Source organism: Hyperolius riggenbachi, chromosome 11, assembly GCF_040937935.1.
Source record: "Hyperolius riggenbachi isolate aHypRig1 chromosome 11, aHypRig1.pri, whole genome shotgun sequence".
NCBI classification, from domain to species: domain Eukaryota; kingdom Metazoa; phylum Chordata; class Amphibia; order Anura; family Hyperoliidae; genus Hyperolius; species Hyperolius riggenbachi.
The window spans coordinates 134,674,228-134,686,804 of NC_090656.1; the positions used below are offsets into that span (position 1 = coordinate 134,674,228).

At 43.7% G+C, this 12,577-nt stretch overlaps 1 protein-coding gene across 1 annotated transcript in view; it reads left to right on the forward strand.

Moving 5' to 3' along the window:
* The window catches only part of LOC137539190 (pre-mRNA-processing factor 39-like), a 114,746-nt gene that overhangs the window by 79,680 nt on the left and 22,489 nt on the right, over positions 1 to 12,577 (forward strand). The window contains exons 10-11 of the mRNA XM_068261707.1: positions 4,800 to 5,068; positions 10,733 to 10,914. Of these exons, the coding sequence (XP_068117808.1) occupies positions 4,800 to 5,068; positions 10,733 to 10,914 (451 nt within the window). The remainder of the gene's footprint in view (positions 1 to 4,799; positions 5,069 to 10,732; positions 10,915 to 12,577) is intronic.

Here is a 12,577-nt window from a genome sequence, read left to right on the forward strand (position 1 = left end):
GGGTCTTCTGCAAGCCCCCAGCAGCCGTCCTGTCCCGCGCCGGTCCTCCACGATCCTCCGTTCTTCCGCTGCCTCTGTTTCGTAACTCGACTTTTAAGTCGAGGTCTGCGCAGCCCTGCCAAGTGTATCCTTTTTACGCGTTCCTGTCTGCAATATCACTAATGCGAACTGGAATGCGAAGGATACGCGTGGCCGGAGCCACGCAGGCGCAGTAGCCGGCGGCGCAACCGAAAGTAGCTGCCAGCGGGAGAACGGAGGACCGGCGTGGGACAGGACACTTGCTGGGGGTTTGCAGAAACCCCAGGTGAGTGAAACACTTTCCGCTTTAGGGTGCCAAAGTTTTTGCTTAACAGGTTTCTGTGAGGCAAATAAAAACTAAGTTTGCAGTAGGGAAGCCCCTGGATAATGCAGATACTTTCCCCACAGGTTCACTTAAACACAAAATTGCATATAAAGCAGAGCATATGTTAGAACAGTTTTGCTGATTGCTAAGAACCACGTATGTCTATTTTACGAGGGTTTTCCAGAAAGTGACAGCCATTTGCTTTTATCTCCTACGCAAGGTATTATTTCTGTGTAATTTCACTTGTATCTGCCAGGTTAATCTCTTTTCCTCCAACTCATAGGTAATGCTGGGAATACACCATGAGATTTTTGGGCAGATAGATGATTTCAGACAGGTCCAATTTTTTTTATCGTTTTTATGATCGATTTCTCATAGAAGTGAATGGAAATCGATCAGAAAAATGATTGTAAAATCGATCGGACAGTAAATCTGCTGATAGTGCCCCCCAGTGGCGGTGGGTGAATGGAAACTGTGCGGGCACAAGTTCCTATTCGCACAAGCACAGAGAAAGCAAGCGATCTTTCACGCATGCTTTATTTCTTGTGCGGGCGCAGATAGAAATGAAGAGAGAGTGTATTTAAAGGGACCCTGAGCAGAGCCAAAAAAAGTAAATCTGGACTTACCTGGGGCTTCCTCCAGCCTCCCATAGCCCGCAAGGTCCTCCGGCATCCACTTGCTCCCTTCCGTGGTCCCACTGGTGACTCGGTAATCCAGCAACTTCGGCTGAAGTCGCGCGTGCGTATCGTCACGCCAATCGCCGTAAGCGTCCTGCACATGTGCGGTTATCTAGAGACTTAATCGTGCAGGGTGCGTACGGCGACTACCGTGATTATGTCACGGTAGTCCAGATTTCCTTTTTTGGCACTGCTCAGTGTCCCTTTAAAATAAAATAAATGTAATGTTTCCTTATTTGTTTAACCTTCCTGGCGGTAAGCCCGAGCTGAGCTCGGGCTATGCCGCCGGAAGGCACCGCTCAGGCCCCGCTGGGCCGATTTGCATAATTTTTTTTTTGCTGCACGCAGCTAGCACTTTGCTAGCTGCGTGCAGTGCCCGATCGCTGCCGCTACCCGCCGATCCGCTGCTATCCGTCGCGCCGCAGCCCCCCCAGACCCCGTGCGCTGCCTGGCCAATCAGTGCCAGGCAGCTCTATGGGGTGGATAGGAATCCCCTTTGACGTCATGACGTCGGTGACGTCATCCCGCCCCGTCGCCATGGCGACGGGGGAAGCCCTCCAGGAGATTATTTGAACGGGATCTCCTGATCGCCGGAGGCGATCGGAGTGGCTGGGGGGATGCCGCTGAGCAGCGGCTATCATGTAGCGAGACTTTGTCTCGCTACATGAAAAAAAAAAAAAATTAAAAAAAAAAGATTTGCTGCCCCCTGGTTATTTTTTAGCAAACCGCCAGGAGGGTTAATAAAAACTGCTTACATTCCAGAGGACCCTCGTACATTACAGGGGTTGGACAAAATAATGTAAACACCTAACATTTTGGCATCATAATTTTTGAACACGTTTTAAGCAATCAAAACTTGACACATGTTAAATTTTTGTTGATATGTTTAATTAAAATTGTTTTTTTACAGATATTTAAACAAAAGTTGGTTATAATTTATAAAAAAGGCAGATCTCTCAGACTTTTAAAGAGGCCAAATTGTTGGTTCTCGTTTGGCAGGCGCTACTGTATCAGAAACTGCCCGAATGCTTGGCATTTCAAGAGGTACTGTCTCCAAAGTAATGACTGCCTCAGTCAGAGAAGGAAAAACGTCCTCAGCAAAGCACAGTTGTGGCCGAAAGTCGAAGTTGTCTGAGAGAGACCGTCGGACTCTAAATTGAATTGTTAGAAAAGCTCGCAAGACCACGACTCTAAAAATCACTGCAGAACTGAATGAACACCTACAGAACCCAGTTTCCACAAAAACTGTTCGTCGGGAGCTGCACAAATCTGGATTCCACAGAAGAACTGCAATTCGAAAACCTCTGCTCTCAAAGACAAATGTTTCAAAGCGTTTAGAGTGGTGTAGAAACCACCAGAATTGGTCACTCGAGCAGTGGAAAATGTGATTTTCTCTGACAAATCATCGTTTACCTTATTTCCGACCTCCGGCCGAGTGTACGTTTGGAGATAGCCGAAAGAAGCATTTCATCCAGACTGCCTTCTCCCAACCGTAAAACATGACGGGGATCTGTGATGATCTGGGGTGCTCTTTCTTGGAAATCCACTGGGCCAATGATTTCCCTTCATGGAAGAATTAGCAGCCAAGACTATTTAGGAATTTTGGGTGACCAAGTTCATCCTATGGTTCAAGAACTGTTTCCGGAGGGGAATGCCATCTTTCAAGATACTGCCCCAATCCATACAGCTAGAATTGTTAAAGAATGGCACGAGGAATATTCTAATGAAGTTGAGTATCTCATCTGGCCACCACAATCCCCAGACCTCAACATTATTGAGCATTTATGGTCGTTTTTAGAGATTCAAGTAAGAAGCCGATTTCCGCCGCCATCGTCTCTAAAATAACTGGAGGGGGTTTTAACTAAAGAATGGGCTCAAATTCCTTAGGAAACTATTCACAATTTGTATGAATCAATACCTTGGAGAATTGAGGCTGTAATTTCCACAAAAGGTGGACCTATACCATATTCAAATATATTTTGTTTTTTTTTCAAGGTGTTTTCATTATTTTGTCCAACCCCTGTACATACATCAGCACTGGCTCCTGATGGGATTTATTTTTTTTCCTGGAAAATTCACTTAGCAATCGCACCAGGCCTTAAATCCTTACAGAATAAAATACATTTTGGTACCCTATCCCTCCTGCTGCCCTTTGTATCGATTACTACCGGTTTTGTTTGTCTGTCAGTGGAACTATACTGATATAAATTAATAAATAAATTTGTATTTTTTTATTTGTTTACAATATTCATTCATTTATTTATGATTTAATGTGTTCATTGCCAACATTGCCTACATGTTGAATTGCTTTGGGATGTAATTTTTTTCCTCTGTGTGCAGTAAGTACTACACAGTACTACACAGTAAGTAAGTTGAATTCCCAGAGTGCTCTGGGGCAGAAGACTGCATAACAATTTAACATAGGCTAAACGTCACTGTGAGGACGGGGTTACTGTACATACCAATATACAGTACTATGTAGCTATAGGAAGCATTTCTGATGCTGAAAGGAGGATAATTAACCTAAAAAGGATACCCTGAATATTTTTTATTTATGTTCTGCTATGAGTTGTTACAGTTCCTCTTCAAAATAAAATTCACATTTTCATGTCAGTCAGAACACTGACTTTTTTTATTTTATTTTATTTTTTTATTAGTATTTTCTGACCTGAACACTGCAAGAACTGCTAATGCAGCCAGCATGATTTGTTGAGAGTAGTAACTTGCATACATTAGTTCATTGTTGATGCTTGCATAATCCTAAATCATTTTGTTGAGACTAGAGTAAAACAAGTGTTTCAAGGTGCACATGATCTAATGTTGCCAAAAGCTGCCTTTTCGTCCAGTACCCATAAGTAGGCGTCCTGAAAGAGCCATTTTTCAGAGCTGGCAGAAAGGGCTAAGTGTATGTTGCATATTGTTTTTGTTTCATTTATGACATCAGTTCAGATCTGCTTTAACTGCTTCGGGACCGTGCTGATTGAAATCCACGCCCCGTTTTGCACAGGTTATCTCTGCCAGGGCGTTGCTTGCCGCGCGCTTCCACTGTTCCCATCAATTGCGCCGCTCTCTTGCTGCTACATCCCACTCGCCCTGCTGTCGGTATGATGGCAGAGCTCCCTGAGCTGGTCAGGAAACAATTTTATTGGCTCCTGACCCTGTGATCACTGTGAGCCAATCACATGGACTACGCAAAGTGAAAGTAAGCCACGGTGTGGGGCCAGAGCATCGGTAAGTGGCTGCGTGGGAACAGGTCGGCTGCAGGGGGCTGCCAGAAGCCTCAGATAAGTGAAACTCTTTATTTTATTTATTTTTTAAATCCAGTTACTGCTTTAATGGCCCAGAGACTGCTGGTATGGAGGGGGTTAAGCATCAAGGCTAAATAAGAATATTTTTAGACATAAAAGTTTATTAAAGTGGATGTAAATTAAGGCAACAGTACTGTGCAAGTTTCCTATCAGGGATGGTGGATGACGTACAAATAATTCCAAGTTCATGTGGGATTATGCAAATTTATGTTGTTTATAAATGGACTAATCTATTTTAACCTTAGTGGAATTCGATTGGTCTTTCCAAGCTGCATAAATATGCATACACAATTTGCATAATCCTGTATCAACTTAGAATTATTTACATGTTTTTGACCATTACCATTGCTTATACAAGATGTTAGCGCTCTTTTTTTTTTTTTTAAGGGTGTAAAAACTGACCAATAGCAATATATTCTGTCCTTCCACGGTGTATACCTTTTACATTTTTTTATGTTGCCATGTTTTTAGGATGCGTGGAGTCTGCACGTACCATACTTAGCAATCTGGAGAGGGTTGTGCCTGGTTTAGCCATTGTGCGTCTCAAGCGTGTTGGTTTGGAACGGCGAAGTGGAAATATGCAGGAGGCAGAGAAGCTGCTAAATGAAGCATTGCAGATCAGCAAAGGCAGTAAACTGGCATCTTTTTACGCTATCAAGCTTTCACGATTTCTTCTAAAGTTCCAAAACGATCCACAAAGGGCAAAAGCCATACTTACTGAAGCTCTCGAGAGAGAACCGGTAAGTAAGCAATGTATTCAGAAATATGAAATGTTTGATCTGCACAGAGTGGAGTAGCTTGAAAATGTTGTTTCTGTATTTTACCCAGTGGTTTGTGAAATGTAATCCTCTTACAGGGGAACTTTTACTAAAGTTACAAAACTTAAGTTAGAAGAAAATATATTTGTTGGGAGAAAATGTAACAATCTTCATTCAGATTGCCACTATACATTCACTGAGCTTCTTGTGAAGTAGTCTCCTTCCTGTTATTGAGATGCAAAATGATCCTGCAGAGAATACATCCTTAGCATGCTTTGTGTGACTGTTCCTCTCTGCATATAAACTGTAGGGGAGGTGTTAGGTTAAAATCTAATCACATTCTTCTTAACCCATATCTTGAGACTAGAAGGGGAATTTACACAGTTACCACATTGGCCATATAGTTTTGGTAACATTTTTTTTTTTTTTTTTTATCCACTATGTCAAGAAGGAGAGTGCCATGGATGTCACGAGGGAGGTGGGAAATTTGGGCACCCCTTAGCCGTAAATGTTTGGATGCCTCACAGGCGCTCATTGAAACTATCAATATAAGTATAAAAATGAGGGTCCACATGGCTTCAAATAGCAGGTGATCGTGCAGGGAAGTTTTTTATCATGCACGCATCAAGAGAGGCTGCTTGGAGACCAGTGGCAGTGTGGAGAGTGGAGTGTGAACTTCTCTCCTATCTAGTCTGTCTGCCCCCCCCCCCCCCCCTTTATGTACTGAAACGCAATATGCCTCGCTGACCTGAAATACCTTAAAGTGAACCTAAAGTCAGACAGAAAAAACGAGTTTAACTCACCCGGGGCTTCCCTCAGCCCCCTGAAGCTGATCGGTGCCCATGCTGACTCCATCAGATGTCCCTGGACCGGCCGGCGGCGACTTCCGGTTTCACCGTCACCGGCCGACAGGCTGGGAACGCGAGTGATTCTTCGCGTTCCCAGCGAGAATAGCGCCCCATATGCTGCTATTGCAGCATAGGGAGGCTGCAATAGCAGCATAGGGGGCGCTATTCTGGCTGGGAACGCGAAGAATCACTCGCGTTCCCAGCCTGTCGGCCGGTGATGGCGAAACCGGAAGTCGCCGCCGGCCGGTCCAGGGACATCTGATGGAGTCAGCGTGGGCACCGATCAGCTTCAGGGGGCTGAGGGAAGCCCCGGGTGAGTTAAACTCATTTTTTCTGTCTGACTTTAGGTTCACTTTAAGTCATGGCGCTAACCTATTACGCAGTGCTGTACACAAGACAAATGAGACAGTACACCATTGAACAAAAGCACACAGGGACATTACAGCATTAAACAACCATACACAAAATAGTGCTATAACAATGGTGCGCAGATTGCAATGTAGGGATAAATATAGCAGACAAGTCACTGAACCATTATGGTAGCCAAGAAGAACACACAAGAATTCTTGGAGGACCCTGCGAAATAGGTTTGCAATCCTAGGAGTGGGGGAGAGGGACACATGGGGGTTGGAGTATGTCCAAGGGAGAGTGTTAGAGCTATGAAAAAGCTGTGTAGGTCATGGTGGAGTGTTGGAGGAGAGAGCAGGTTGGGGAATATCTCTGGGCGAGATCCAAGATGTACGAAGGGGAGGTGAGGTATGGTGAATGGATTTGTTAGCCACAGGACTGTGGAGTCGGAGCAATTTTGGGTGCCTGGAGTCGGGAAAAAATGCTCCGACTCCTAATGAATTTAAACTCTAAAGTAGAAAATATGACAATGTTCTATTTCTGAGATAATAGTCATCCTAAATAATGTATAAATACAGTAATAGCTGTTCTTAGTCCACAAAAATGAAATAAACCAATCAAAAGTAGTTACTTGTGCTGCTTCAATAAAGCAGTCCCCGTATTTATATTGATTGTACAGTATATATATATGATGTGTACATAGGAATCTCATATATACTAGACAAGACAAGACAAATAACATTTATATTGCGCTTTTCTCCTTGCGGACTCAAAGCGCCAGAGCAGAGCAGCAGCCACTAGGGCGCGCTCTATTGGCAGTAGCAGTGCAAGGGAGACTTGCCAAAGGTCTCCTACTGAATTAGTGCTGGCTTACTGAACAGGCAGAGCCGAGATTCGAACCCTGGTCTCCTGTGTCAGAGGCAGAGCCCTTAACCATTACACCGTCAGCCAACTGCTCTACTAAATAACATCTGTGCTGTAAGAATAAAGCCTGATGTGTAGCCGTGTCACTAATAGAGATGGTCAATGAGAGGGAAATAATTCTGCATTGATGCTGATTTATGCAAGTGTATGCACTCTCTTTGCTCATGAAATCAAATAATTTGATATGTTAAAATTTGGTTTGGTGACTACGAATTAAAGGGTACCTGAGACGGTTGAAAAGAAAAGTTTTATACATACCTGGGACTTCCTCTAGCCCCCTTCAGGCAAATCAGTCCCTCGCTTTCCTCCTCCACCACCTGGATCTTCTGCTATGCATACTGGTAATTCAGCCAGTCTGCGCAGTCCAGCCATGTGCCGCTCCCACAGCCAGGAACATTCTGCACCTGCGCAATAGTGCTGCACAGGTGTAGTACGCTCCCGGCAGCGGAGTGTGTGCATGAGCACTACGCCAGACTGGCTCAAGTACCTGGACCCATAGCAGAAGATCCTGATGGCGGAGGAGGACAGCGAGGGACTGATTAGACTGAAGGGGACTGGAAAAAGCCCCGTGTATGTATAAAACTTTAATTGTATCTGTCTCAGGTTTACTTTGTTACACAGTAGTACTATACTCTACATATGCACTACCCACAGAGCTGCAGGGAATCCACTGAGAATGTTGTGCACATTGAACACAGAGGTGTTGTCTGTCACCCATAAACCTGGTTCAGATTGTGCATGAAGAATGTGTAATAGAGGGAGAATCGCCTCATTCTCCTGCAGAGTACCTGCACATCACTCTTACATGTACCTACAGTCACATATGCTATGGCCTGATTCATGTTCAGATTGTGCATGAATGTGTAATAGAGGAAGACTCTCCTCATTCCCATGCAGACTACCTGCATATCATTCTTACATGTACCCACAGTTACATTGTCTAGGGCCTGATAGATGTTCTTTGTGCCGGTCTGTACCTTTTACAAGTACTCTTACCAAGGACTAGTTTTAGTCTAAAGGGAATAAATATGGCAGTCTACATATCCTGCTCACTTCAGTTGTCTTTTAAAATTCCTAAGCGTTGGCAGTTAAGAGACGAATTTCATGTTACATTCAATTAACGAGATTGTAATATGCAAATTAGAGGAGTCGGAGTCGAGGAGTCGGTGGAATCCTAAACTGAGAAGTTGGAGTCGGTGGATTTTTGTACCGACTTCACAACCCTGGTTAGCCACACAGAGCAGTTTAAATGTAATTCTAAGTGGGGCAGGGAGCCAGTTAAGGGACTTATGAAGAGGGCCAGCTTAAGAGGAGCAGCAGGAGAAGCGAAAAAGTCTGGCAGCTGCATTCGGATTGCAAGGGTAGGAGCCTAGTTGCAGGAATTCTAAAAAGGATAGCATTGGAGTAGTCAAGACGGAAGATGCCCAGAGCATGGATCAGGTGTTTTTGCAGTGTCCGGGGTGAGGTGGGGTGAATTTTGGCAATTATGTATAGATGGAAATGGCAGGACCTGGAGATGCTTTGGATGTGGGGCATGAGAGAGAGTGCTAAGTCGAGGGTGAAACTCTCGGGCAGAAAGCTCTGTTCTGTTGATGATGAGTCAGCCTCTGTTGTCTGTTGGCTCTCACTTGCAATGACAGTTTTGATGAGGAAAAAAAAATCTTTCTTGGTTATCAATTTAAAGACTTTTAGATACCTATTTGAGCACCTTTTATTTTAAGGTTGATGCTAGATTGGATTTTTATCCGGGTGTTATCAGTTGATTGGTGCTGTGTGTGCTCTGTGCTGCTAACTCATAATGTAGGAAGAAAATAGTAGGTGCTATTATGTATTAGAGCAGTGGTCCTCAAACTACGGCCCACGGGCCGAATGTGGCCTGCCGAAGTGTTTTCACTGGCCCACCCAAACACAAAATGTATAACTTAAAGATGCGGTTTACTGCACCTTTAAATATGCACGGCCTGCATATAGAATAGCAGTGCTGGCACCACCCATTCACATACTGTAGAAGCCAGTGAGCAGTTATTCGCTGGCATACAATTTTGCATCAGGTGACACTGCTGTCCAACTAGACGGCAGGTTGTCACCTGGGTATGCTTCTGGTGCACAAAGATGTTCTTCAGGCGCAGCACGACTGAATGGCTTCTGCTTGGAATTCTTCTAGTGGCGTGATTGGGGGAATCAATACCTAGATTCAATGTAATGTTTTTCAACATAATTTTATGTATGTTCCGGTCCCCCAGCAGTCTGAAGTATGTTTACCCGGCCTTTGACCAAAAAAGTTTGGGGACCTCTGTATTAGAGGGAACAACTAGCTATACATTGAGCTTGATTCTCCATGTAATCGTTCCACTCCTCAATTATGGCCCTAGGCTATGAAAAAGGGCCATTTGTTCTGCTGCTTAAGTAAATAAAGAACATTGCGATTAAAGGTGTGTGTGTGTGTGTGTGTGTGTGTATAGACAGGGTCGGACTGGGCCACAGTAGTACAGTTTTTTCCCTTGGTGGGCCCAGCCTCCAGGTCTCTGGTGCCCCCCCCCCCCTCCTTGTCTGACAGAGCTCCAATTGCTGCCTGCAGCTCAAAAGGTCTCTTCTCTGTGCTGTAATCACTCATGCTGAGAGCAGTGGCGTAGCTAAGGAGCTGTAGGCCTCGATGCAAATATTACAATGGGGCCCCCCAAGCACCAAAACCTGCCAATGGCAACTACAGTGTCAGAGGTGCAAGATGGGGATGAGAAGCAGCTTGTTAATAATTAACACTATTCAAAGTATCTATAGAAGTGATTATTATGAGCGCAGGACCAATAGAGAGATAATACTGCAGTTGAGGGAGGGCCCTTCGGGGCCCCTTTGACCCAAGGGCCCTGATGCAGTCGCAACCTCTGCAAAGTAGGACATTATATTATATTGAAGGAGGGGACTCTATGCAAAGTTTTGCTGGACAGCAGTGTCTCTGAATTACAATGCTGCTAAGATCATGTACATTTGGCTCTGTCCATAATACATCATGACCACGCCCCCATTCCAGTGCATGGTCACACCCTTTTTTGACCGCAATCAGGGGATGTGTGGGCCCCAGGTTGAAATTTCTTTGGTGGGCCCCGAGTGTCCCAGTCCGACCCTGTGTATGGATATCCTTCCTTTTGTGACTACACCAGCATTAGACATGCTTGCAACTGCACCACCTTTCCCCACGGATACTGTCCCTCAGCAAAGTTTGAGTTTATTTGTACACATGCCCACTTGGGTTCAACTACATTTTTGTAGAAGTTAGGCCAAGAATCAAACCACAATCATTGTACCGTTCAATGCAATACACCACTAGGCATTCCCCGATCCCTTGATCTTCCAACATGCCTGATTTTAGAAAATCATTGGCTGTGAATTGAAATTCAGAAGAAAATTGTAAGTCATTTTAAATTACAAAAAGTTGTTTGCCACTGAGGCAAGTTCGTAGCAGGTTTTTTTTACCTCTTAAAAGTTAAATTATACTTAAAGTATGCTATTGACTTTTCATCTGTCCTAGGATAATATCAGCTTGCATATGCATCTGCTAGAGACTGAGATGTCCACAGATGATAATATGGATGCCCCACTGATAACTTTTGAGAAAGCACTGAAGTGTAACTTGTCAAATGGTGTCAAGAGGATTCTATCTCAAAGACGACTGGAATACCTAGAAGACTTCGGCAGCAGCAGCACAGCAAGGTACAGTGTCCTCTGTAGGGTGCGACAGCCATCCAAAAGATGATCATGCAATATTTATATGTAAAACCTAACTCTAGAACATAATAGTTATGATGTAATAAGAGCTACAGTCTTGTTGTGTCCCTTTATTGATGTACAGTAGATGTCTATCTTGTAGAACCTAGGTTCTCAACGTGTGGTACGCGTACCCCAGGGGGTACTTCTGATGGTTCCAGGGGGTACCTGGGCTGCATATACTTAACCAAGAATAACAACTTTAGAGTCTTAGAAAATGATAAATCTTATTTAAAGTGATCCTTAAGTTAAAAAAAAAAAAAATACATTTTAGCCCCCTGCAGCTGTCCGGTACCCTCGCTGTGTCCCTCCAATCCTCGTGTCCCTGCCGTCAGCCACTTCCGGTTTCGGCAACAGGCTGGGAACGTGAGTGATTCTTTGCATTTCCAGCCACAATTGCGCCCTCTATGCTGCTATATGCTTTATGCTATATGCTATAGCAGCATAGAGGGCGCAATTGTGGCTGGGAACGCGAAGAATCACTCGCGTTCCCAGCCTGTCGGTGGCTGTCGCCGAAACCGGAAGTAGCTGCCGGCGGGGACACGAGGATCGGAGGGACACGGCGAGGGTATCGGACAGCTGCAGGGGGGGCTATTGGAAGCCCCAGGTGAGTAAAATGCGTTTTTTTTTTTACTTAAGGATCACTTTAAATACGATTTATCATTTTCTAAGACTCTAAAGTTGTTATTCTTGGTTAAGTATATGAAGCCCGGGTACCCGCTGGAACCATCAGAAGTACCCCCTGGGGTACGCGTACCACACGTTGAGAACCTAGGTTCTACAAGATAGACATCTACTGTAGATCAATAAAGGGACGCAATAAAGGGGCGAGGGCACCGGACAGCTGCAGGGGGCTATTGGAAGCCCCAGGTGAGTAAAACTCATTTTTTTTTTTTTTTTTAATTAAGGATCACTTTAAACAAAACCAAATTAGTATTCTAGCTGATTAAAAGCAATAGTAAATACTTGGAAATCATTTAGAACCAATTATCAAGTACTACAGTTAAATATATATTTGTCAAGAGGTACTTGTGATAATGTTTACCATGCCAGGGGGTACTTGGAGAGTACAGGGTTTTAAAAGGGGTACATACTAATAAAATGTTGAGAAACACTGTTGTAGAATTCCAATTTCTTGTCCAGATAGAAAGTAGGTGTATTTGTTCCACAGTGATGTCTTCAAAAATACCTTCCTGAAATCTATTGAAAATGTATATGGAACGACTAAATCACTCAATGATTCAAATGAGACAGGAATCTATTTTTTTTCCCCCACAGGTGGATTTATTTATTTTATTTTTTTTATGGCGAATCTTTTTGTGCCAAAGGTGGCAGTTTATTTTGTGGCTATCTTTAGTAAGCCTCAAGTTTTTGATATTTTTTTTTTCTTTCGAAAAAAAAAAAAAAAAAAAATATATATATATATATATATATATATATATATATTTATACTATACAGATTTTTTGTTGCAGATGATGGTGTTAGTGAATAGCCAGTGAGAATCAGGTCAGTTTTTAAAAATCCACAATAAGGAGGAAATAGAGCAAGAGTGTGATTTATAAGAGTTTAATAGGGTGGATGTCACTGCTCCCGATGAAGTGTCCGTTC